Source organism: Aquarana catesbeiana, linkage group LG04 (genome assembly GCF_042186555.1).
Source record: "Aquarana catesbeiana isolate 2022-GZ linkage group LG04, ASM4218655v1, whole genome shotgun sequence".
Lineage (NCBI taxonomy): Eukaryota > Metazoa > Chordata > Amphibia > Anura > Ranidae > Aquarana > Aquarana catesbeiana.
In genome coordinates, this window is record NC_133327.1 from 546,927,759 (window position 1) to 546,955,142 (window position 27,384).

A 27,384-nucleotide genomic window follows, 5' to 3' on the forward strand; every position below is an offset into this window, starting at 1 on the left:
AACCTTGGCCAGATCTGTGCCTTGCCACAATTCTGTCTCTGAGCTTTTCAGGCAGTTCCTTTGACCTCATGGTTCTCATTTGCTCTGACATGCACTGTGAGCTGTAAGGTCTTATATAGACAGGTGTGTGGCTTTCCTAATCAAGTCTAATCAGTATAATCAAACACAGCTGGACTCAGATGATGGTGTAGAACCATCTCAAGGATGATTAGAAGAAATGGACAGCACCTGAGTTAAATATGAGTATCACAGCAAAGGGTCTGAATACTTAGGAACATGTGATATTTCAGTTTTTCTTTTTTAATAAATCTGCAAAAATGTCAACAATTCAGTGTTTTTCTGTCAATATGGGGTGCTGTGTGTACATTAATGAGGAAAAAAATGAACTTAAATGATTTTAGCAAACGGCTGCAATATAACAAAGAGTGAAAAATTTAAGGGGGTCTGAATACTTTCCATCCCCACTGTATCTACAAAATGAGGGGCATTCTTCTCTTAGACAGTTATCTTTCAAACAGGTGACCCCATCTAAAGATTTCCTATCATCTTCTTGTCAGGGCTGGCTCAGCCCTTCCTTCTCTGAGCTGGCCGCTCAACTGTCAGTTAATTGCCAGCTCTCATCTCTCTTTACAGTTAACCAGCTGTTGTGGATCTGCTCGTCAGTCCTGCCAACTTAATTCCTGCCTTCGCCTTGGTCACATCACAAGAAACCATCTCCTGCATTCCTGTTTAAAGACTGGCTTTGCTGACATCCCTTCTGGCTCCTTATCCTGCTTGCTGTTCCTCTAATAGGTTCCCTGACTTCTGGCCTGGCTGATTACCCGATCTGGTTACTGAACTCTGGCTTGGCTGACTACCCGATCCGGTTACTGGACTCTGGCTATGCTTTGACTACACTTACTCTATTTACCTTTTTGTTTTTATTATTAAACAAGTGTGATTTTACTGTACTTCAGTCTCGCTCTGGTTCATGGTTTCTGAGTAGGCGAAGGCCATGAATTCAGAAGATACAGTCAATCCACTTGTTAGTAATATTTTTTCCAGATTGGATGAGCAAGATCACCATATGGATCAGTTTGCCATGGCGTTACAAACGCTCCTGAGTTGCATGGCTCACCTGGAATCCCCCACTGCGGCTGCTCCGGTACAACCTGAGTTGCAGGCTGTCCCTGCTGCTGCGCCAGTCTCTGTGCAGGCACCCACCTGGAGTATTACCTCTATAAGAGGTATGTCTGGTTCCGCCCCACTTCCTCAGCTATTTGGGGGTGATCCAGTTCAATGCAGAGGGTTTCTCAACCAAGTTGAGATATACTTTGAGATGCTGCCCCAGGCATTTCCCACAGACAGAAGCAAAGTGGGGTTCGTGATATCTTTGCTTTCTGAGAGAGCCTTGGCCTGGGCTAACCCTCTATGGGAGACGCAAAAACCTGTTGTCTTGAGTTACCCTGACTTTGTGGCTTCCTTTAAAAGGGTATTTGGCATTCCCGCATGCTCAGCTTCTGCTGACAAGCGCCGCATGTCCATCAAACAGAGTACGAGAACTATTGCTGACTACGCCATTGAGTTCCGTACTCTGGTAGCAGAGGTTGCTTGGAACAATGAGGCCCTCGTGGCTGCTTTTTCTCATGGTCTCTCAGATTCCATCAAGGATGAGATAGCAGCCCGAGATATACCCACTGAGCTGGAGAGCTTGATCTCGTTTGCCATCCTCATTGACCCCAGACTCAGAGAGAGACTTTCTTTTAAGGAGCGCTTACGGAAGCCTCCTGTACGTTTTCCTCCGAGCTTTGCAGCCCCACCCGTGCCTCCCTCAACTCCCATGCCTCCTGGTACCGAGTCGGTCAGTGAAGATGAACCCATGCACTTGGGCTTCATGCATCTCTCTGCGGATGAGAGAGCCTTTAGGAGGAGGGAGAGATTGTGCCTTTATTGTGGCCAGGCAGGTCACTTTTTCAAGTCTTGTCCTACCCATCCTGGGAACACCTGAACCCTGAGGTCCTGTCATGGACAGACCTTAGGTGGTGTTATGTCATCCTCAGTTATCCAGAAGGATAAGCCCCTGGTTTCGGTCACCCTTTCTTGGGCTACATCGTCTATCGAGATACAGGCTCTAATCGACTCTGGGGCTGCAGGCCTGTTCATTGATGCTGCCTTTGTATCAAAGCACTCAATTCCACTGCAGCTGCGTGACACTCCACTTGCCATTGAGGCTCTTGACGGGAGACCTTTAAAGCCTGCCCATGTGACTCATGAGACGGTTCCATTGTCCATGGCTGTAGGGGCTCTTCACCATGAGATAATCCAATTCTAAGTGATTTCTTCTCCTAAGTTTCCGCTGGTTATTGGTTATTCTTGTTTACAGAGGCACAACTCCTCTTTTGATTGGCTCTGTGCTGAGGTTCTCTCCTGGTCACCACAATGCAGTGAAACATGCTTCCGGAAGATAGCCAAGGTCCTGTGTACCTCTTCTCTCTCCTCCCTGCCAGAGGAGTACTGTGATTTTAGCAATGTCTTTGACAAAGGTCAAGCCGGTAGTTTGCCTCCACACCGGCCGTATGATTGCGCAATTGACCTTCATCCTGGTGCCACTCCCCCTCATGGCCGGGTTTACCCTTTGTCGGTCTTGGAGGATAAAGCCATGGAGGAGTATGTTGCAGACGCACTTTCTCAGGGTTTCATCCGCAAATTCTCATCTCCTGCTGGTGCTGGTTTCTTCTTTGTGAAGAAGAGGAGCGATGAACTGAGACCTTGTATTGATTTATAGGGGTCTCAATCGTTTCACGATTAAGAATGCCTACCCGAATGCCTACCCGATCCCGTTGTTTGACCGCCTCAAGGGAGCAACGGTTTTCACTAAGCTTGATCTGAGAGGGGCTTACAATCTCGTGAGGATTAAGGAGGTGCTGGTTTCTTCTTTGTGAAGAAGAGGAGCGGTGAACTGAGACCTTGTATTGATTTATAGGGGTCTCAATAATTTCACGATTAAGAATGCCTACCCGAATGCCTACCCGATCCCGTTGTTTGACCGCCTCAAGGGAGCAACGGTTTTCACTAAGCTTGATCTGAGAGGGGCTTACAAATCTCGTGAGGATTAAGGAGGGCGACGAGTCGAAAACTGCGTTTAATACCAGAACAGGCCATTTTGAGTATCTCGTAATGCCTTTTGGCCTTTGTAATGCCTCGGCAGTTTTCCAGGAATTTATTAACAATGTCCTCTGAGATTTGTTGCAGTTATTTGTGGTGGTTTATCTCGATGATATCCTCATATTTTTCAAGTCCCTGGAAAGTCACCACACAGATGTCTGTCGTGTGCTTCAAAAATTAAAAAAGAACAATCTCTATTGTAAACTGGAGAAGTGTGAGTTCCATCGGGAACAGGTTAAATTACAGGGCTATGTCATTTCCACTGCTGGTATTTCGATGGACCCAGAAAAACTTTTGGCAGTCCTACAGTGGCTTCAACCTGTGGGGTTACGTCCTCTGCAGCGTTTCCTGGGCTTTGCCAACTATTATCAGAAGTTTATTCGTAACTTCTTATCTCTGGTCAAGCCCCTGACCGATATGACCAGAAAGAACAGTAACCCACAAAGTTGGTCTCCGGAGTCCATTAAGGCCTTTGAATGTCTCAAGGCTGCCTTTGTTTCTGCTCCTGTGTTAGCACATCCTGATCCTACATTACCTTTTATCCTTGAGGTTGATGTTTCTGAGACTGGTGTTGGCTCCCTTCTGTCTCAACATCCTACCTCTGAGAGTGCTATGCATCCTTGTGGCTACTTTTCCAAGAAATTATCACCTGCCGAGTGCAATTACGAGATTAGTGACAGAGAGATGTTGGCAATTATTTTAGCCCTGAAAGAATGGAGACATCTCCTCGAAGGTACCACTGTGCCGGTTCTCATTCTTACTGACCATAAGAATCTCCACATTCTTGTCTGAGGCTAAATGCCTCTCTCCCAGAACGGTGCGATGGGCTCTTTTCTTGTCAAGTTTCAATTACATTGTCTCATTCTTACCCGGTTACTAAGAATGTAAGGCAGTGCTTCTCAACCTGGGGGTCGGGACCCCCTCGGGGGTCGAAAGATGATTTGCCAGGGGTCACCGAATCCTGGGCTGTTCCTGAAGCCCGCACTGCTCTCCCAGCCTTTCTGCAGGGCTATTCCTGGAGCTTGCGGCCGCCCATTCAGCCTCTTCACAGTCGCCCATTCTGTTCTCGGCATGGCTGGGGGGCAGAGACCTTGATCAAGAGCACCTAAGTTGGCTGATCAGAACTCCCCCAGCACTGCCACTGATCCCCCCCCTCCAGCACTGCCACTAATCCCAACTCCCCGCCAGCACTGCCACTTATCCCATTTCCCCCACCCCCCACCAAGGAGTAAGTGAAGGAATAAAAATAGAGAATACATGGAAGGGAGAGGAAACGAGGGGGAGGAACAAAGAAAAAGGGAGAGAAAGAATAAGAGAAAGAACAAGAAAGATGGCTAGAGAGAGGGATGGGGGAAAAAAAAAACCAAGAAATTAGGACAGAGAGAGATAAAAGGGAAAGAAAGGAGAACAAAGAGAAAAAGAGTGGCACATCCTAAAATGTACCATAAGGGATTTTAATACTGTACGTGTGGAAGGGACTCGGGGAGGGCTATATGTCCGTGGGTTAGGGGCGCAAATTACTTGTCTTGCCTTAGGTGCTGACAACCCACGCTACGAAAATAATTTTACGGTTAGGGGTCCCCACAACTTGGTAAATTTTATCAAGGGGTCACAGCACTAGAGGGGTTGAGAACCACTGATGTAAGGGCTGACGCCTTGTCACGACAATTTTCCTTCACTTCCAAGTTGGAGTCAGTTCCGGTTCCTTTGATTCCTCCTGATCGTATTCTGGCTACGGTTCGCATCAGTCTTACTTCTCCTTTGGGTGACAAAATTCTTGCTGCTCAGGTCGATGCTCCTCCTGAGAAACCTTGTGACCGCTGCTTTGTCCCAGAGTGTCTCTGTACTGCCGTGCTCCAGACTTACCATTCTCCCAAGGCAGCTGGCCACCCTGGTAAGAATCAACTCGTTTGGGCCATTTCCCAACAATTCTGGTGGCCTAGTCTACGTGCTGATGTAACTGCCTTCGTAGCTGCCTGTTCCATGTGTACTCAGAGTAAGACTCCACGACACCTACCATACCCAATGGAGAGAGGCCCTGGACCCACCTGTCTATGGATTTCATTGTGGAGTTGCCCAACTCCCAGGGCAACACAGTTATCCTTATGGTGGTTGACCGGTTCTCAAAGATGTGTCATTGTATTCCACTTAAGAAGTTGCCCACTTCTAAGCAACTGGCTTCCATTTTTACTCGGGGGATCTTTCGCTTACATGGGCTACCCAAGGTGATTGTCTCGGACAGGGGTAGTCAGTTTGTGTCCCAGTTCTGGTGAGCCTTTTGTGCACAGCTGGGAATTCAGCTTGCTTTCTCCTCTGCGTATCACCCGCAGTCTAATGGGGCCGCAGAACGAGCCAATCAGTCCTTGGAGCAATTCCTACGTTGCTATATTTCTGACCATCACAACAACTGGTCACACCTATTACCATGGGCAGAGTTTGCTCACAACAGTGCCTTGAATTCTGCTTCCTGATTGTCTCCGTTTATGGCGAATTATGGTTTCCAACCTTCCACGTTGCCTGACTTGTTTGTTCCACAGAGTATTCCTGCACTAGAAGAGCATCTCCTTGGTCTTTGTTCCACTTGAGCACAAGTCCAGGAGGCTTTGCATCATGCTAATGATAGGTACAGATGCCTGCCTGCGCCTTCCTACCAGGTTGGGGATAGGGTCTGACTGTCATCTCGCAAACTCTGACTTTGTGTTCCCTCATTGAAGTTCGCACCTCGGTTTATTGGGCCTTTCCGTATCCTTCGCAAGATTAACCCATTGACTTACACTTTGGACCTTCTTCCTAGTATGCACATCTCAAATGTTTTTTATGTCTCGTTATTGAAACCGTTGGTCTGCAACCGCTTTACCACCTCGGTGCCACGTCCTCACCCTATACAGGTTGAGAACCATAAGGAGTATGAGGTACAATCCATTGTTGACTCCCGTAGGTGCCATGGGCGCATACAGTACCTGGTGCATAGGAAGGGGTATGGTCCAGAGGAACGCTCCTGGGTCTCATCCTTGGACGTACATGCTCCTGCCCTCCTCCGTGATTTCCATAGACGTTTTCCCCTCAAGCCTGGTGGTCCTCCGAGGGGGAGGGGTCGTTGAGGAGGGGGATACTGTCAGGCCTGGCTCAGCCCTTCCTTTTCTAAGCTGGCCACTCAGCTGTCGGCTAATTGCCAGCTCTCATCTCTCTCCACAGTTAACCAGCTGTTGTGGATCTGCTCGTCAGTCCCGCCTACTTAAAGATCTCCAGCTCACTTCATTCCTGCCTTCGCCTTGGTCACATCACAAGAAACCATCTCCTGCATTCCTGTTTAAAGACTGGCTTTGCTGAAAACCCTTCTGGCTCCTTATCCTGCTTGCTGTTCCTCTACTTGGATCCCTGACTTCTGGCCTGGCTGATTACCCGATCTGGTTACTGAACTCTGGCTTTGCTGATTACCCGATCTGGTTACTGAACTCTGGCTTGGCTGACTACCAACCGATCCAGTTACTGGACTCTGGCTATGCTTTGACTACGCATACTCTATTTACCTTTTTATTTTTATTAATAAACAAGTGTGATTTTACTGTACTTCTGTCTCGGTCTGGTTCATGGTTTCTGACACTTCTGTTCTTCTGACAACTGTAAAAGTTTGAATTTCCCATCATTTTTTGTCTTGGTTACCACAATCACCTAGACAAATAGAGAGGTTGAATCTACTCAGCAGCGCCATAAACAGAAATAAAAAAAAACTTGAAAGGAGTTCTAATCCTTTCCTACTTGATCCAAAACTAAAAAAAAGTAGATACACTTTAACCTAAAAATACTCTAATTCTGGTATATACACATGTAAACATGTTGATGTTTCCTGCATTAAAAGGTGAAGCTCTCCTCATTTGCCTCCTGCCTCCTGGTGTTGACAGGTACCCACTCTCACTTCCAGCTGACTTTGCTGCAGTGAACTCATCCGGAAGTTTGGCCCCCCTCCTCCTCCCCTCGCCACCGGGCCATTCATAAAGTGCAGCGCGCTTCGCACATGCGCAGTAGGGAACCGGAAATGAAGCCGCAAAGCTTTACTGTCGTTCTCCCTTATCCGAGATGGTAGCTGCAGCAGCACCCAAGAGCCGACTGAAAAATTGGCTCGGGTGAAGACATTGCTGGATTCATGGACAGGTAAGTGTCCTAATATTAAAAGTCAGCAGCTACAATATTTGTTTGTTGTTTTTTTCTGAAGGAGCCTGGAGCTCTGCTTTATAAACAAAATATAGTTGATTTTACAGTTTGATATCTATCAACAGAGTCATAATACAATTGTTTACAGACATTGCTGTCATTAATAAAGCTAATATGGGTTGCAATTATTCACTAATCTTTTACGGATGATCAGCAAAAAGAATAGGCATACCAATGTAAGAGGCATGAATTTCAAGATTCTGTTATGCATTCTATAAGGGAAAACTAAAAAAAAAAAAAAGATTTTTTAATGATAACAATGTCATCATTATCATACATTCAGTTAAAATCTAGATATTGAATGCACCTATTTATCCATTAATATCATCATAGTGATCATCATCTCCTTTTGTTATACTCTATTTTACAATTAAACATATTCCAAAGTTCATATCAGTGATGTACTCTGCAAAAATAATCATACATACTTTGTTTAATATGATACCACATTATTTTTTCTATACTGTATATTTTTGAGGGAAACACACTCAAAACAGACCATTTTAAAGAAGAATATTATGAAACAGAAATATACCGTATATACTTTTATAACTGTATACACTGAAACACTATAAAAGAATATGGTTTGTAAATTAGACCAGAGCTAGCAGACAGTTATGCCGCGTACACACAGCCGGACTTGCCAACGGGCTAAACTCCGTCAGCGTTTCCGACGGAAAGATTTAGAACATGTTCTATATCTGAGTCCGTCGGAAATGCCGACAGAAAAAGTCCAGTGGGGCATACACACGGTCGGAATGTCCGACTGAAAGCTCCCATCTGACTTTTTCTGTCGAAGTCCAGCTGTGTGTACGCGGCTTTAAAGAGACTCTCAACTATCATGTAGAAGCTCTCCATTTTTGGAAGATGAGTGCTACCCTTTGAACAGCAACTATTACCTATTCTTTGACCCTGGAAAAACAGCTCAGAGGCTGTGGGAGAATATTGGACTTCTTGGCTTTTTTAAAACCATGGAATCCCACTGAAAATAATAACTTTGCAAGTCCAAAGCTATACTGACTAAAATGTTAAGGTGCACCAAGCAGTCCAGCAGCAATGAACATGCTTTCTTAAAAAACAGCTAACCCACAGATTTCCAAGTCCCCTTGTTTGTTTGCCAATTGGCAGAGAAATATTTCACATTTATTCAGGACAAGTTGTCTTAGAACCTATTTATTTTTTATTTATTATTTTATTCATTACAGGTACGGTACTTATCTAACGTTGTCAGTTTATGAAGCGCTATACATAACCTAAGGTAAGAACAACAGAATGCCCCCTTTCCTTTTTAAGTGAGAGCAGCACAGGAAGAAAAAGCAAAATATAAGTCCATCTACTGTTCGTTGAGAACGAGAAGGAATTAGTACAAGAGTAAAACCTATTTGCTATTACCAGGCTATACAAATATTGTAACGGATAAAACAAAAAGTAATATGTTCTGAAGTTTAAAATAGGAAACCAAATGAAGATATCATCTAAACTAAATGAAAAAAAAAATAATAACAGCAATCAGCATACTATATTTAAGAAAAACAATAATTTCACATACAGTACATAGATACCCTTTAAAATTCCGTTGGCATGCAACACCAAAAGTGTCAGTACTTGCTCCTGATTCATGTACATGTCAGAAACAGGTAAATACATTTTTCTGTGTCTATGTGAGGCATTGCCATAAATGTATTATATACAGTATATAATATGAACACTGTAATATATAATATTATGTAGGAGGTCATCCTGTTTCCATTTGGTGTTCCCTCTTCATCTATGACTACAGGGCAGTGGATCCAGCTACCATCAAGTAACAGAGGTTCTTTGCTGCTCTACCTCAGGGATCATTTTATGTTCCTTCTTGGGTAGTGGCAGTAGTAGAAAAACTAAAAAAATATATATAAAAAAATGTAAAAAGAAATAATTTCATGATAATATTTTTTGCCTGTAAACTGGATTTTGTAATTGCATTTTTTTCTAGATGGGTAGCTCAATGTCATTTGTTATTCACCTCGTAATCATTTTATGAATGAGTATCAGCCATTTTAACCCTTTTGGCAAATCCTTCACCTTTTAGGTTGTAAAATAAATTAGCTCCAAAAGCTGAAAAACTTTGCAACCTAACAGCAGAATTCTAAACTCAACGGCAATCAATTACATCTCTTCAGTTGCTAAGGATGGGCATTAGCTATTAGGAGGGTTTTGTACTCTGGGTCATCTCTGTGTACGTTTCTCCGTTTGCCTACATAGTAAGCTGACCATAGCCTGTTTGCATAAAGAAGTGGATTCTCATTATTTTCCTGTTTTGTTTTATACGCTGCTATTAAGCCTAGGTCAAAGGGATATATTATTTTTAGCAATTCATCTACAGTTTCATTGTAATCTGCTCTTCCTTCTTTAACACGGTCTGGTAGGGAAGACCATGTGTCTAAGTTAACTGTTAATAGTAAAACTTTAACCTGATCTCTGGAGTTGGCAACTCCCAGCAATTTACATCGTTGCAAGACATTATCTGCATGAAATGTTATGTGCACTCCTGGCAATAGTTTGCCAATATTGTTAGCTACAAGTAGCACATTTTCCAAAGACTGTCTGTCCTCCCTATCCATCTTTTGTGCTGTGCTCTCAATTCCTGTTGATATGCATACATGCAGGAAACATCTTTCAAAAATTTTTTAAATAGACTGAATCTTCATGCATAGAAACATTGGGCAACAGCTCTTTTCATCTCCTTCTAATGCATCTGGACTCTTCATGTACCAATTCTATATTATATTTAGCTTTTAACAAAAGTTATGTGTTCCTCGTAGGCTCCCTATTAATTACACACTGTAGAACACAGCTATTTCTTATAGCCCCTTTCTATATCGAGCACATAGAGCACCCAATGTTCATTTTTAGCATTCAAATGAAAAACCCTTTCAAAGTGTACCTTTTGTAGATATTGCAACCCCTTAAGATATTGCTGAAAGAGACCACCAAATTTTTCCCACCCTTCGTGGTCGCCATTTGTTGACTAGTTCTTTATTTTGTGCATACACCTCAATCATTGTGGTAGTATGGACATATACATATCTAGATCTGAGAGATCTTACAACAAAGAGGTAGTTCCATCCGCAATACACATTTATTAATAGGGTTACATAATATATACAAATTACACACCAGACAGTATTTACAACACAATGTACAGTGTAGGTCCCCTGGCTTACATGATATTTACAAATTAATCACAGAACCATATATACAATACAATATAAGATGCAAGTATAGAGTTAGATCACCTGTTAACTTCAGGTCAGCCCATGTTGACTGCTGTCTGTTCCCACACCAAAGAGTGAGTTAGCTTGGTCACAAAGCATTATATCCCCCCCCCCCCCCCCCCAGCATGTTATTTGTTTCCAGGCGATTTTTCTGTTTTCAGTGCTGTGATAGTGTTATAGACAGTTATTTGGCCATACAATAGTGTACCCAAATAAAAATTACTATAAGAGAGAAAAAAATGCAAAACAAAACAATTTGGATTAATTACATTTACCTTTATTTTCTAATAAATTTGAATCAATAATATATTTTCACGTCTAATAGTAGTGTGGCTAATATAGTAGTGTGGCTAATATAATTCTCCCTAATTGGTCACTGTACCTAGTAAAATGTATATTGGGCACAGCCTGATTGGATGAGTCAAAGAAGGCTGTTGTTTACTACCCAGGTGAGATGTTATCAGGGAAAACAAAAGGCCAACCTTTTGAAGTTGAACTAATTACAGTAACACCAACACAACACTCAGTATTTTAAATACATTTCCCTCTAACTGAAATATATTTCTAATTGCAATATTTTACAGCGATTACTGGAGATTTCACATAAACCCATAAGGCAACACAGTGCAAGTTTAGAATGTTTTATGCAAATCTTCCTTCTTTACTCCAAACTCTCACAGACAGACCAAATACTGTTTAACCACTACATGATTAGCCACTGCGGTTAAATGGCTAGCAGGGGAACCTGTAAATCCTAAACAACATTTATGAAGATCTTTGCTTTTATAGCAAATGCTCAAGAGGTTCCTTCTCAATACCTGTTATGAAGCTGTAATTAGACAGAGCACCTCACAGGCCAAATGCACAGAGCCAACCAGAGTGGTTCTGTGCCTTTTGATTGTTGTGAACCAACAAGTCAGCCCTCCCCTTCCTCTTACAATGGAGAAGGAAGGAAGGAAGGAAGGAAGGAAGGAAGGAAGGAAGGAAGGAAGGAAGGAAGGAAGGAAGGAAGGAAGGAAGGAAGGAAGGAAGGAAATTAACTTCCCGTTAACTAACTTTTCTTGGTGTTCTTTACCAGCACTGAAAGGAAAAGCAGTTGATTACTTAAGCCATGGAAAGTTGTGGGTTTTAAACTGCCACTAACCATGATTGGTTGAATGGGATGAATGGGATTTTTATTTTAAAAGATTGACCACCAGACTGACCACCAATGATTGGGGTATGGGTGCTGTGTGTGTGTGTATTGGTTGGGGGGGGGGGGGGGGGTAGTAAGATGCCTCTAACCCCTATGATTGGGGAGAGGTGGAGTTTTTTTGCTACTAATCAATATGCTTTTGGAGCATTTGGTGCACATAGCAATGATCACTTTATGGATGAACACAGTCAGCCTATAATTTTAATCCAGGAAACAACTGTAATCATTATCTATTAGACGTGAAAATATATTATTGATTCAAATTTATTAGAAAATAAAGGTAAATGTAATTAATCCAAATTGTTTTGTTTTGCATTTTTTTCTCTCTTATAGTAATTTTTATTTGGGTACACTATTGTATGGCCAAATAACTGTCTATAACACTATCACAGCACTGAAAACAGAAAAATCGCCTGGAAACAAATAACATGCTGGTCTGGAAGTGGTTAACCTCAAAGATATTTCATTTATGTCGCCCCATACATTGTTCAAAAGTATATAATTTGGGTCTGTATAAAGTTACGAGATCATTAATTATTCACATTTCAGGCACCACCTTGTAATAATATAAGCAAAATTGATAGAATTTGTATGCTTACCCTGCACCATGTATAACAAGTCCAATGAAGAAAACAATGGATAGGTTGTGGGTATACCAGAAAACTTCATAGAATGACCTTTTTATGGTCTCTGTGGATGAGGTTATAATTAACACAAGTGCCAATGTGATTATAAAGCCAGTGATCCCAGCCAATGTAACAATTGTTTCTTTTGTTATGCTCTAGAATACAATAATAAATACATACAATAAAAAGACATTAGTATGTTATCGGCAAGATTTACAAAGCCTAAGTGTGAAAACCAAAGTAACAAATACGTCACAAATGATCACTGTGCTTATTTTTTGCTGCTGCTGGTTTATAAAAACTGAAAAGAATAACTGAAGGAATTATCACGAGTATTATGTAAAACTTGTATTATTTTCATCATTGACTTGTGTGAAAATCTTCATTACCTTGCTCTTCTTTAAATGATCCTTAAAATGTGTCCTGCATGTTCAAATATAAGAACCCTTTCACACTGAGGTGTTTTTTAAGTGCTCTGGTGCTAAAAAATCCAGGAAAAGCTTGCAAAAGCTTATTTCCATTAAAATCAAAGAATGCTTTCACATCGGGGTGGTGCGCTGGCAGGGAGGTGAAAAAACCCCTGCAAGCAGCATCTATGGAGCATGTTTGGAGCGCTAAAAAAAGTGCCTCAAAAGCACCCCTTTCCATTGAAATAAATGGGAAGTGCCTTAAAATGGTTCTTGAAGCAGTTTTTGAGTCACGTGACCTTCAAAAAAGCGCACTGCTAACACCTCAAAAGTGATTGAAAAGCGCCGCAGAAGCACCTCAGAAGCGCCGCAAAAGCACTCAGTGTTTTATGGGCAGTTTTCAAGCGCCTCAGTGTGAAAGGGCTCTATGGGTCACTTTAAGATGATGTATTATTAAGACAAGTACCAAGCAATTCCAGTTCAAGTCTTTTAGCTTTCCGGTGTTTCTGAAGAAATAGACCTATATCCACACCTTTTCTCTCCTTTTTCTTTCCTTATGAATGGAAGGGAATTTCTTTGGTGAGTAGTGCTCTAACCTTACACACACCACTTATGATTTATGAAGCTTACTGTACTCTTTCCTCTGCCTGCTACGCAACTGCAAGACAGTACTTACAATGGGCAGTTATAATTATGTTAGCATAATTACATTCTATTTCTTCTTTAAACATATACCTTTTTTTAGACTCCATTTGTGGGTAGCCCTTTATTGCAGATTTCTGCCCTTCCGTGAGGTGGTATACACTATTTGGTGTTGTTGAGTCAATGGTTAAGGAGTTGGTTCTATTCTCGACTCACCACTTGGTGTGGCTACTATTTCATGTTTTTGACGGGGTGGTTTTGTGGAAAGATAATGTTATCTTTTTTAAATGGTGGAACTTTTGAAAAAGAGGGCGGGACTTTTAAAGGTGTTGAGACCTTAATTTAGAATAATTAATTGAAACAACTTGAAAGTTAGCTTTAAATAATAAATTAATTAAAATGTTTAAATTGGGGTAAACATCCCCTAAAAAGCATGTGCAAAAAGTTATATACATCCTCATAGTAAATGCAAGGATGTTTTTGTATCATTCTTTATTCGTGGCTGTGTTCTTAGGCAAAATTGTGAGTGAGCCCACTCCCTTGGCTGAGAAGCAACCCCACACATGAATGGTCTTAAGATTTACTGTTGGCACGACACAGGACTGATGGTAGCGCTCACCTTTTCTTCTCCGGACAAGGTTTTTTCCGGATGCACCAAACAATCAAGGAAAGGGGATTCATCAGGGAAAATTACTTTACCCCAGTCCTCAGCAGTCCAATACCTGTACCTTTTGCAGAATATCAGTCTGTCCGTGATGTTTTTCCTGAAAAGAAGTGGCTTCTTTGCTACCCTTCTTTACAGCACGCCATCCTCCAAAAGTCTTCTCCTCACTGTGCGTGCAGGGGCACTCACACTGCCTGCTGCCATTCCTGAGCAAGCTCTGCACTGGTGGCGTCCCGATCTTGGCACTTGCTGGACTTTTTGGGCAACCTGAAGCCTTCTTCACAAATGCAGTGGAAAGGTTTTTTACGGGATTAAGTTCATTTTCATGGCAAAGAGGGGCTTTGCAATTAATTGCAATTCATCTGATCACTCTTTATAACATTCTGGAGTAAATGCAAATTGCCACCACAAAAATTGAGGCCGCAGACTTTGTGAAAATTAATATTTGTGTCATTCTCAAAACTTTTGGCCACGGCTGTAAAGGTTCCTATCCGACTAGCCAAGTCATAAAGCACCACTAGGAAAGGGGCTGTAGAGGTGATTACTCAGTAATCACCCGCATGAACACAGATTACAAGTCGTGCAACAGCAAAGATCAGGACTCTCATTGGAGTAGGGCTTGAATCCTCTTTGAACCTCTTGAGCCCCTTTCCTAGTGGTGCTCTATGGCTTGGCTAGTAGAATAGGACCTTTTACTTGCACTTACTGGATATGAAGAATTGAAGGTAAAACTGACACTATCCTCCTCTTTTGGGTGGTTTCTGAAGGAGCCCCCTCCCTTTTGTGTTGGTGTAGTGGGAGGGCTGCATATTTCCTGGCAATATTCACATCTGCTATCATCCTCTCCTATACCACTGCCATCTGTGATCATTTTGGGAGAGAAGACTGACTAATATGACCCTCTAGCACTGGACATAGCTTAATGTCCTGGATATTTCTTTAATCATCCTTAACTGTACCCCCTTTAAACACCCAAGGAAGCTAAAGCATTCAGATGAGGCACCCCTCCCCCTCTCTTCTATGTGCAATAGTATATTTGACTCACATTTTCTATATTGGACTGTTGAGGGGGAAGACCTCTAATCTGGGGTTGCATTAGCTGTGAGGATGTACAGGCATACCCCACTTTTAAGTACACAATGGGGTTTATTTACTAAAGATGGAAAGTGCAAAATCGGGCTCACTTCTGCATAGAAACAAATGAGCTTCTAACCCCAGCTTGTTCAATTAAGCTTTGGTAATAAAACCTGGAAGCTCATTGGTTTCTATGCAGAAGTGAGCCTGATTTTGCACTTTACAGCTTTAGTAAATAAACCCCATTGTGTACTTAAAAGTGGGGTATGCCTGTATATAACTTTTTGCACATGCTTTTAGGGGATGTTTACCCAATTGAAACATTCATTTATTATTAAAAGCTAATTTTTAACATACAGTTGTTTCAATTAATTATTCTGAATGAAGGTCTCAACCCCTTTAAAAGTCCTGCCCTCTTTTTTAAATGTTGCTTAAAAGACTTATGGGATGTGGGGTTGAACTTACAACTATAACTCATTCCTCTTGCTATAATTTTTAGGTGGTGATGGATGTAATTTTCTAATAAAGTGATTTATATTTGATATATCTTTTTTAGATGAATTTTAAAAAATAACATTTATGATATAATATTCTGGTTTATGCTGCTTAGTCTCTGAAAGTAACCACTGCCGTAGGAGGTGCACACTCTTGTTCACCCACAAGACAATTTTTCCATTGTATATAGGGTTACATGAGACTACACACATTGGGGTCGATTTATTAAAACTGGAGAGTGCAAAATCTGATGCAGCTCTACATAGAAACCAATCCTCTTCCAGGTTTTTTTGTCAAAGCTTAATTGAACAAGCTGAATTTAGAAGCTGATTGGCTACCATGCACAGCTGCACCAGATTTTGCACTCTCCAGTTTTAGTAAATCAACCTCATTGTGTGAAGTTCGGACACCAGTTACTAGACTGCTCCCATATGCTTTTTTCAATTTAATTTATTCAATTCCTTTAGCTGCCCTGCCAGGGGTTTTGGAAATGTCACACAGTCCAATTGGTAGCCTTATTGGAGGTAGAATAAATGCAAAAGTGCATGGCATTGTGCTTTAGAATGGACAGCTTTTGAAAAAGGGCCACAAAGCTAATTAAAATGAAAATATAAAACTAAACCTTCAGAAAAATTGGAGGTATTGTGCTTTATCAAAGTCAGTTAAAAACAACTTACTGTGTCATATCTTCTGACAGGATTTAAATAACTCTCATTAGGATGATTGCCAATATATGACAATGTGTTACATAATCCTCCGGCGTCCAATGACTGACTTCTGTGGTATAGTTCTATATTAATTAAATGGGCTACAATATGGATAGCTGGAAAAAAATAAATGTTAATAAAAACTATGCAAATTCAGAACTTAGACATTCAATGAATTTTAAAGATTTTACAGAGGACTGTATAAATTGTTTTTTTAGACTCATATCTACCAGCAGTCATAGAATTCCCAGACCAATCTCAGAGTATGTGGGCAGTCTAATATTTCACATAAATGTACAGTTGCTTAATTAAATGTAATTTGCCATTTTAAACCAGGCAGCAATATCAGATGGTGTTGTCTACTATTCAGTTTAAAAGTAATACTTTAGTTTAAACTGTTGTTTTTCTGTCCTGGAAGATTTCAGGCATACTATTAAGTTTAAAAAGGATACCTGCATTCCTTCATATCATTATATATATTTCCCACTGGAAGTCTATAATGGACTCTCACAGCATGGTCTACTTACAGAGCTTATTCAACTATTCCAAAATCTTTTTTTCTAAGTTAAAATTAAAGTCACCACGTGTACAGCAGGTGACAGTATTTCTACGTTCTCCAGAGGAAGGTAACATTAATAAGAATATAGGGAACACATAGTGGATTTCTAGCCAGTACTTTTTATATCATTATAGCAGTGTTTCTTTACAGTGCTTTTTACAAAGCAGTTAATCTGACATTCACCAGAAATTCGCTGCAGATGAAGCTTCCTGGTGCATGTGCTTTAAATGACAGGATTGATTCACCAACAGTGAATAAAATATTAAAGGTGACCTTCACTGCTTTTATAAATATGGACCTTAAAGCATTTTAATATGGGTTTTCACATTATAAATCCCTGCTCTTCCATATAATAAATGCTGGGGAGTCTTCACAGGGATCGGGGAGGGGTGTCGAAGTTGGGATTTATCTGTAAAAAGCATCAGTGCTTAATGTTTTATTACTAGCTAAAACAGAAGGCCCAAAAAGACAAACAAGGCTTGGACTGCATACACTGAATATCAATATATGATCAGTTAGGTGTAGCACTCTTCCTCTTAGGGTGGTGCAGAATTACCCCCTAAATCATTTAGAAGGCTAACATTTCCATGTCAGGGTCTAGTTCTTGTATTATAGTGGGTTTGGTAAATAAGTTGGGTGCCAGTCACTTTAGGCCCCTATATATTAACTGGTGAACAAAAAAATTACCCGATTCTCTGATCCACACACTCGATGTGGATGGGAAAATCCTTCCTGCTGAGTTATTCTGACAGAGGGGAGACTTTGCCACCATCAGAATACACTAATCAGTGCTGCTGGCTATAGCCAGTGGCACTGATTGATTGGGGAAAAATCTGACAGGGTGGTTGTACAGAAGTTGATCGGTAGATTGACTTTTATATAACCAGCCTGCCCATACATGAATCAAAATTTGGGCAATCACTGCAGAACTGGCCAAATTTCAATCCATGTATGCCCGGCTTTAGTCTTTTAACTTTTATAGATTTACTCAATTCATGGGTTCAGGATACCCAAAAAGAGCAAAAAAATAGAGCAGGTATTCTGAAGTGGTAGTAGTAGTTGGCCCGGTAAGAACAGCCTATTGGTAATTGCTGGCTTGTGAGAGCAGCCAAACAGATCTATGACCCTCTAAAAACAGTCATAGTCTTTCTTGAGTCGCAGTAGATCTCTCCCAAATAAATCTGGCTCTTGACCCTTGTAGAAGAGTCACATACCTTGATTGATGGGTTTCTACCCAGCCTCTCTGCCACACTCTTTAGCATAAATAGTCTTTGCAAATCCTGATACCTCTAGAAATCTACTACAGCAGGCAACTAAAGTCCTTGGTCCTCCAGCACATTTCCCGGTTTGGGACAAGTCCCATTTAGAGATCCTTCTTGACACACATACTTTCCAGGCAGAAACTCAGGAGGTCGAGAACACTCTAGAAAGGTGACCAAAATATTTATCATCATCCCAATCCATACCACTGAACAAGAAACTCAGGGTTTGGTTGGGTTAGATACATAATTATAACTCAGTGATCACCCTTCCCTCACTGATTACTGGAACCTATGTCACAGTAATGGGCAGAAGCATGCAACCCTTTGAACTTAGGGCTGGGGGAATGGGTGGGGGGGGACAGATGCCCTGAACACAGTGTGGCTGAAACTTGCTGTCACTTAGTCCTCTAACTGCTTGATTGACGAGAGTGAAAGCAGTGTCATACCCTTCTGGCAAAGCAGGGTCCATGATAGCTGCTAGAGGTAGGGTTCTGCTTTCTCTTTCTTCCAATGGCAGCCTACTGTGGGTTGAGGAGACCAAGGAGAGAGGGTGCACAATGAGAACAGCCTACTTCTCATCTCACCTTGTCATGTGAAATATCAAATGACCGAAGAAGGAAATAAGTAGAAATTGCCTTCATTCCCAGGTGGGAGACAGGCTGAAAAGGAAATCTGAACTGTCAAAACACAGGGGTGGCAGGAGCAACTCAGGCCCAGAGTTTTACTTTCCCCCTCAAAGACCCAAAGAGACTCATAGCCACCCTACCTCCCCCAGGGCCCTTCAGCTCTCCTCCCTTCACTAAAGCCCCACAAGGACTCCCAGATAAATGCACCCCAAAGAGCCCCCCTTTCCCCAGCTTCTCTTTCAACCCATTGACCGATGCCAAAGCAGTCCTCTTAGGATTGACACAACCAATGCAGTGGCATTTCTTGCTCCCACTGGCACCGATACGGTCACATTTTTTTCCCCCACTGACACTGATGCAGCAGCATTTTTTTCTATTTAGTAACACCACCTACGCAGGGGCATTTTTCTTTTCAATTACATCACCAATGCAATGGCATTTTTTTTTCTTACAGTGACACTACCGATGCAGGGCATATGTTTACTTCCAGTGATACCACCAATGCAGGTAAAAAAATTTCCGTTGCCCCTGTTAGCCACTGTGGGAATTTGCAGTGGTGCGCCACAACTATTGGTGCAATTTTAATGCATGTTGCAACCATTACATACATTTCAGCACTATTAGCCCCACCCCCTGCTCAACCTGGGGAGGGTGGTGCAGTTTGGTATCTTTGCCCTGAGCACTGGATGTCCTTGCCCCTACATAGAAGCCTAGCAACAAATCACACTAAATGTAATTAGAAACACAAAAGCATAAGGCAACAGGACCCAACAAGTAAATTCCAGGATCTCAGTCTCTATGCGTATGAACATCTGAGTTCACTATCCAGAGTACTGTAACAATTTATTCCTGCTTTTGTTAATTTGCTTTAGTATACCAGGCCCAGAATCTAAAGGGAACTAATAGCAATGAATCCAGGCAAGTGTGAAAATGAAAAATGTTTGTGTTCTCCTTCTTTATTAATGGGATACTGACAGCATAGCTTCATTATTGTACAAAGATGTGTGAAGATGAAAAGCCAGGATAAGCACAGATCCCTTGAGTGGCATTTTTAGTTTGGCTCTTGATTACAGATAACAGTGTTGTGTATTCCTCTTTGAAAATGCACTGGCTCTAACAGGCCCTAATTACATCCTTTCCAATTTTAGCAATTAAAGCTTGCATTTGAAGTAACTGAGAACCAATGAGAAATTAAAGGTTAGCACGTAAACACAGATCTAAATGCACTTCTTTCAAGGTTGCTCACCTCTATTAGAAAAACCTGTTATTGATGCGGCAAGATAATGGCAGATGCTAATAAAGTAGGCTTTGTATATTTTTAAACGCAGAAGAAGCCAATTATTTGAAACACTGCTTGAAAAGCATCAGTGGATACATTTAGCAGGATATGATCATTTTGAGATCTCTCTAATAAGCTGAAAAAATGTACCTATTCAATATAATTTAAATTATACTTCATGTTCCACTTTATTTGACAAATCAGAGATAAAGTGAAATGTGTTATATGCATTGAACCTGATTCCATAAAACACTGTGACTGCTTTAGAGTAGAATCACCATTTTTGTCAACGCCTATATTCAATTAAAAACTTATTTTCTTTCCTTGTATATGTTTTAAGATATTCAATGTTTTTTTTTTTTTGTTTTTTGTTTTTTTGTGATAGCTCTTTTTTTAGTATGCCATTGTAGTATCAAAGCATGTAAAATAACGGGCAGTTAGACTGACAAAGGGCTACTCCAGTCAGCCAATTGGTTATTGGTGGTTGGCCATCTGGCATATGTTTGTGCACTGAGGTTTCTCTCTTTATTATGCTGCTTGACCTTCTGTCCATTTGTTGGTGCTGATTGTGTGGTACCTGCTTTCTCTGGGCTCTCCTGCATTCCTAATTCCTCTCCTGCATCCTAGTGTGTTCACTGGTACTCTTTTTAAGCACTTAGGTGCGCTGTTCACTATAAGGGACATGGCCAAGCATGGCAAAGCATTTTTTTTTAGTTTTGGATATAGTAGGGAAGGGTTGGACCCTTGTTTTAGCTTTAAGTATTTCCTGAAGCTCTTGGCAATAAACCCCAGAAATAACTGACTATTTTATCTAATCATCTGTAACCCACTGCATAATCTACTGGGGGCACATAGGTGCCAAACCACATGCTTAAAAGGTGGCTACCAAAGGCGAATCACAGTGAAACCAGGGGTGTAAGACCTTAGCTAATACCTTTAATGTCAATGGACCCCATACAACCATTCTGCAAATTTCTTGGCCTTCAATATTTCAGTGAGTGAGTTGGCTATCCATATTAGCCTCTCAACAGGCTAACCACCAAATAGATACCAATTAAGCTGAAGATCCTTCTACCCAATACGTTTTTACGTATTTTTTAACGTATAGCAAACTCTAATTTTCTCTCAGGCCTCACAGGTCTGAAACTAAGTAAAAAGATGATTGCAATAATGAAGCAATTTCTGAGGTTAATCTACGACAGGCCAGACAGAAGTGCTGCAAAACAGAGGAACCCAGCATTGCATTTTCCACTTGGGCAGTGGATGGTTTAAGGAATAGCCCTGTGTTACAGCATCAATATTCCCTGGGTCTGTGTGATAATAATAAATCTGATATGTAAAAAAATATATGATCAGTTTTTGATTTCTTTCTAATTCATCTGGCCATTAGGACTAATCATCACCAACAGGAGTGTAGGGAACTGCATTTATCATTTAACAATTTCTACCCCATACCCAGCATTGTCACTAGCCTTTTTGCCTTTGCTGAGAAAAAAAACTGATGCAAAGTGGAATCACCAAGATTTCACAAACTGAGAGATGAAGGTGCAGGTCTAAAGCCCTCTGTAGTTGAAGAAAAAGGAAAACGTATCTAGCCATACAGTAGGTCTAGGCAAAATAAACACCTCCCATAATGACTTCTTTAGTGAAGAAGCCAGAGCTAAAATACTGTATTTGCTAGGCTTGATATACAGGGCACCTATACTGTCATTTGCAATTTGCAGGATAATGAATAATAGGGCACCCTTAATACCTAGGATGACCATTACTAGAGATCTGTGTAAAGCACCCATGGTCTTAGTCATGTTTATGGTAATGGATCCTCAATACCATCTCTACTAGTTTATTCTCTGAGCTAACACAGGTCCAATCCAATGCTTCATTCTAACATCTATTGTAAACTGGCCGGAAATAAAAATGGGCCCCCTGCAGGTTTATGCCATAATGTGCTGGTATGCGAGTAAAACTGCATACTAGCTAGTAAAACTGCATACTAGCACTTTTAGACAAACTTACCTTTCAAATGAAGCCCTCCAGCAGTGCGCTGTCACTGCTGCCGGGGCTTCTATCTTCACCCAGTCTTCATTTCAGGCTTGCGGGCTCTGGCCTTTTGAATTCCAGGGCCACAATGACATCTCTTCTGCACATGCATGTGGGAGCTGCGGCTGCGGCATGGTGCTCTGTACTCTACAATGTACTATGTGCCCTGAAAGCAGAGCATCACTGTGCATGCGTGGGTGATGTCATCAGCTTTTGTCGATGTGAATATCTCCTAAACAGTGCAGGTTTAGGTGATATTCTTGTACCTACAGGTAAGCCTGATTGTAAGCTTACCTGTGGGTACAAATTCAAATAGAGAGAGTTTACTACTGCTTTAAGATCCGTACATTGATATGCTCACTTTTAAATACACACTCACCGGCCACTTTATTAGATACACCTGTTCAATTGCTTGTTAACACAAATTGCTAATCAGCCAATCACATGACAGCAACTCAATGCATTTAGGTATCTGTACATGGTGAGGACGACTTGTTGAAGTTCAAACAGCAGCAAACGGCAGTTGTGTGGACGAAAATGCCTTGTTTGAGATGATAGAAAGGTAACAGTAACTCAAATAATGACTCATTACAACCAAGGTGTGCAGACTACCATCTTGGAACGCACAACACATCGAACAATGAAGCAGATGGGTTACAGCAGAAGACCACACTGGGTGCTACTCCTGCCAGCTAAGAACAGGAAACTGAGGCTACAATTCGCACAGGCTCAGCAAAATTGGACAATAGAAGATTGGAAAAACATTGCCAGGTCTGATGAGTCTCCATTTCAGCTGCAACATTCAGATGGTAGGTTCAGAATTTGGCGTAAACAATATGAAAGCATGGATCCATCCTGCCTTGTATCAACAGTTCAGGCTGGTGGTGTAATAGTGTGGGGGATATCTTCTTGACACACTTTGGGCACCTTAGTACCAATTGAGCATTGTTTAAATGCCATGGCCTCCCTGAGTATTGTTGCTGACCATGTCCATCCCTTTATGACTACAGTGTACCCATCCTCTGATGGTTACTTCCAGCAGGATAATGCACCATGTCACAAAGCTCAAATCATCTCAAACTATTTTTTTGAACCTGTCGATGAGTTCACTGTACTCCAATGTCCTCCACAGTCACCAGATCTCAATCCAATAGAGCACCTTTGGGATGTGGTAGAATGGGAGATTTACATCATGGATGTGCAGCCGACAAATCTGCAGCAACTGCGTGATGCTATCATGTCAATATGGACCAAAATCTCTGAGGAATGTTTCCAAAACTTTGTTGAATCTATGCCATGAAGAATTAAGGCAGCTCTGAAAGTAAAAAGGAGTCCAACCCGGTACTAGCAAGGTGTACTTAATAAAGTGGTCAATTAGTTTATATACCTATACATATGGCAGATATTTCTGGAACTACAATAGCTTGTTAAATCCAATGTGACTGATAGACTTTATCACTGAGAACATTTGCTGCAAATGTCTTCTGCAGTCTATAATAGCAGTTACCTGTCTGTTACAATAAAATGTAAGTTCATTTTGTCCAAAATGAATTAAAAAAACATTTTTCTGGTACATAGAAAGATGACAAATAAATGTTATATAAAATGCAAAAAGCTAATTTACCTGAATGAAGGGCAATCATGTACCCAACAAGTCGGTGAAATGTAATGTTTTTGTCAAGCAGTCTTCTCATATTTCCAGTGCAGCACTAAACAAAAACAAACTAAAGCAATAACAGTGCAGAAACCACTAATGATATAATCATAGCAAATGTGCACCATAGTGGAGCATAAAATAGAAACAAGCAAAACATATCTTATCAACACAACAACAGCAAACCTTTAAATGCATTAATAACTATTTTTTTAACTCACCATGCTTCCTCTCAGGAAAGAAACAAAATTTCGACTAACTGGAATCAAAATCAGCATGCTGTTAAAGTTCAAACACATTGCAGAAGCTCTAGCACAAGCCAAAGAGGACTGTAAAGAAATATTAAAGATCATGAGATTTTTGGGGCATTTCATCACGTATTTTATACTTTGCTTTGTTTGTGTATTTTAGTCTTTAACCACTTGCCTACAGGGCACTTACACCCCCTTCCTGCCCAAGCCATTTTTCAGCTTTCAGCGCTGTCGCACTTTAAATGACAATTGCGCAGTCGTGCTATACTGTACCCAAACAATTTTTTTTATCATTTTCTGCACACAAATAGAGCTTTCTTTTGGTGGTATTTAATCACTGCTGGGTTTTTTATTTTTTACAAAAAAAATAAAAAAACAAAAATTTTGAAAAAAAAAATTTTTTTTACTTTTTTCATGTCAGTAAATTTTGTAACTAAGTAATTTTTCACCTTCACCCTAACGTGCGCTGATGAGGCGGCACTGATGGCCACTGATTAGGTGGCACTGATGAGGAGACACTAAGATGCTGCACTTATGTGCATTAATAAGTGGCACTGATGAGCACTGATAGGCGGCACTAATAGGTGGCACTGATGGGCACTAATAGGCGGCACTGGTGGGCACTGATAGGCGGCACTGGTTGGCACTGATAAACTGACACCGATAGGTGGTACTGATGGGCATTGATGGGTGGCACTGATGGGCAACACTGATGGGCATTACTGATGGGCATTGATTGACAGCAGTGATGGGCATTGATGGGCAGCACTGAAAGGCGGCACTGATTGCCAGCACTGACTGGCATCGCTAATGGGCACTGATTGGTGGCACTTGTGGGCAGTGGTGGGCACTGATTGCTGCCACTGGTGGGCACTGATTGCTGGCATTGGTGGGCACTGATTAGTGACACTATATTGCTATATTGTAATCAGGGCACTGATGATCAGTGCCCTGATTACATCCTTAGATGTCCCCCTGCGTGGAGATGCCGCTGATCGGCTTTCCTCGCTACACACTCTGTCAGTGTGAGGCGAGGAGAACCGATTACTGGCATCTCCATGTTTACATGTGACTGGCTGTGATTGGACATGGTTGTCCTAGCAACGCGGCACAGCCGCGATCGCCGTGGGCACACGAGAGCGGCTGTTCTGGGACGCCATCATATGACGGCTTCCCAGAACGAGAGCCACACCGTTCCGCCGTCATTTCATGGTGGGTGGGCGGCAAGCAGTTAAATAAGTTCACATTTACACCTATAATTCATTTAGTATATAAACATATGAATAATGGCTATTTATTATTTATACATTTTTACATGAAAGTTATTTGCTTTTCCATCAGAACCCCCTACCTTGAGTCAGAATACAGTGCTATGGAGATAGAATCTTTAATCGTTAAAAGTGTAGCATCGTTTTTTTTTCGTACTATTCCCACTTAGTAAGAACTTATTTACACTTTAAAGGGTATAACTCTTTTCATTCACGTTTTACGCTGCTCAAGGGCATTAGGAACCACCATATTCCTTTCACCTCTTAGTACCAGACATCTATTTGTCCTCTCCTTACTTCAATTGCAGGCTTCTGTGTGCTCTGACTGGGTGCACCGTTCTTAGATGGGCTCACTTGACCTGATCATGTGAGTCCTCTGCAGAGGAACACATATCATTTTGTATAACCTATGCCTTTATTGCAGTAAGAAGGACATTTGTTAATGACTTCATGGCCCAGGGAGATAAACAGGGGATCCCCTAGCCCATGCTACTTCCTTTCTACCAAAAAATAATTTAGTAATGACTTTGAAGTTTTCATTGTTTCATGTACAATGCATCATTAATAGACGCATTCTTCAACTTCAGTACCCCCTAAACAAGGTTTACAGAATTTAGATTAATGCTAAAGACAGTGGGTGTTGGTTTACTAAAGCAGTAGAGGATGTTCATTTAGCAAGATGAAAGTTCACATTGCAAAGCAGACGTTTGCTGACTTCATGCACGGGTAATAAAATAATTCCTTTCCAAGGCCGGCCATACACGGTTTGAATCTTGGCTGGTTCAGTAGGAACCCTCTGAGATTCTAACTAATAATGGGCAGGCCGAATGTACCAATGACAGCACCACTCAGCATGAATAAAGAGCTTTATAAATGAAGCTCTAAAGCATAAAAAAAACACTGATCTTGGCGTTTTGAATGCTTTTAAGTGCAGAAAAGAGATTTGAGGTCTTATAGACTCCAGATCTCTCCAAAAAGAGTAACTGTCACATGTATATTGCTGTCACAAGGATGTTTACATTCCTTGTGACAGTAATAAAACTGATAAAAAAAAGCAACAGTGGAAAAATAAAAAAATAATAAAAAAATGTATCATTTAAAAAAAAATTAAAAATTAAAGTGCCCCTGTCCCCCTGTGCTCACGCTCAAAGATGAACGTGCTTGTTGGTCCTGCACGCATGCAAACAGCAATTGTCCCACACATGTGAGGTATCACCGCGAACGTCAGATCATGGGCAGTAATTCTAGCACCTCCTCTGTAATTCGAAAGTGGTAACCTGTAAAGGCATTTAAAGCATTGCCTATGGACAGTAAAATTTACATCATTTGTCGGGCATGCGCAATTTTAAAGATCGATTTATTCTGTGTAACATCATCTTTTATATTGTATTTAAAAATTGGATCATGTATTTTTTTTTTGCATTAGAATTTTAAAAAGTGTATTTTTTCCCAAGAAATTATGTTTGAATAACCGCTGCGCAAATACAGTGTGACATAAAAAAATTGCAAAGACCTACCAATTTATTCTCTAGGGCCTCTGCTTAAAAAAATATATAATATTTGAGGGCTCTAACTAATTTTCTAGCAAAAAATACTGATTGTTACATGTGAACAAAAAGTGTCAGAAAAGGTCCGGACTAGAGGTGGTTAAAACATTAGGAACTGAGGCACATGCCAGCATCATAACCAGAATACCAGCTAGGATTCACTAAGCGGGATACCAAAGCGCTTTCCAAGACTAACATTTTCTCAAGCACCTTCCCAATGCAATAATACCAATTTTTTTATTCGTCAGGTGATGATGTCCAATATCTGTTGGAGTATGCCTACATTGTAGTTCCCTATAATATGTGAGATTATAACAAACGTTCCCAATCAAGACCTTATTGAATGAGTTGCCAGCAGAGTAGAAAGCATGCACATAGCACATAGGTCTATTACAATTCTTTGCTTCAGTAAGTCATGATTATTAACCACTTAAGGACCGAGCCTCTTTCTGAGATTTGGTGTTTACAAGTTTTT

At 41.1% G+C, this 27,384-nt stretch overlaps 1 protein-coding gene across 1 annotated transcript in view; it reads right to left on the reverse strand.

The window, feature by feature from the left end:
* NOX3 (NADPH oxidase 3) overlaps positions 1-24,217 on the reverse strand; it is a 70,091-nt gene extending 45,874 nt beyond the window's left edge. The window contains exons 1-4 of the mRNA XM_073628956.1: positions 24,065-24,217; positions 23,814-23,898; positions 16,394-16,539; positions 12,408-12,589 (exon numbers count right to left, since the gene is read on the reverse strand). Of these exons, the coding sequence (XP_073485057.1) occupies positions 12,408-12,589; positions 16,394-16,539; positions 23,814-23,898; positions 24,065-24,217 (566 nt within the window). The remainder of the gene's footprint in view (positions 1-12,407; positions 12,590-16,393; positions 16,540-23,813; positions 23,899-24,064) is intronic.
* Between the last annotated feature and the right edge of the window lie 3,167 nt (positions 24,218-27,384).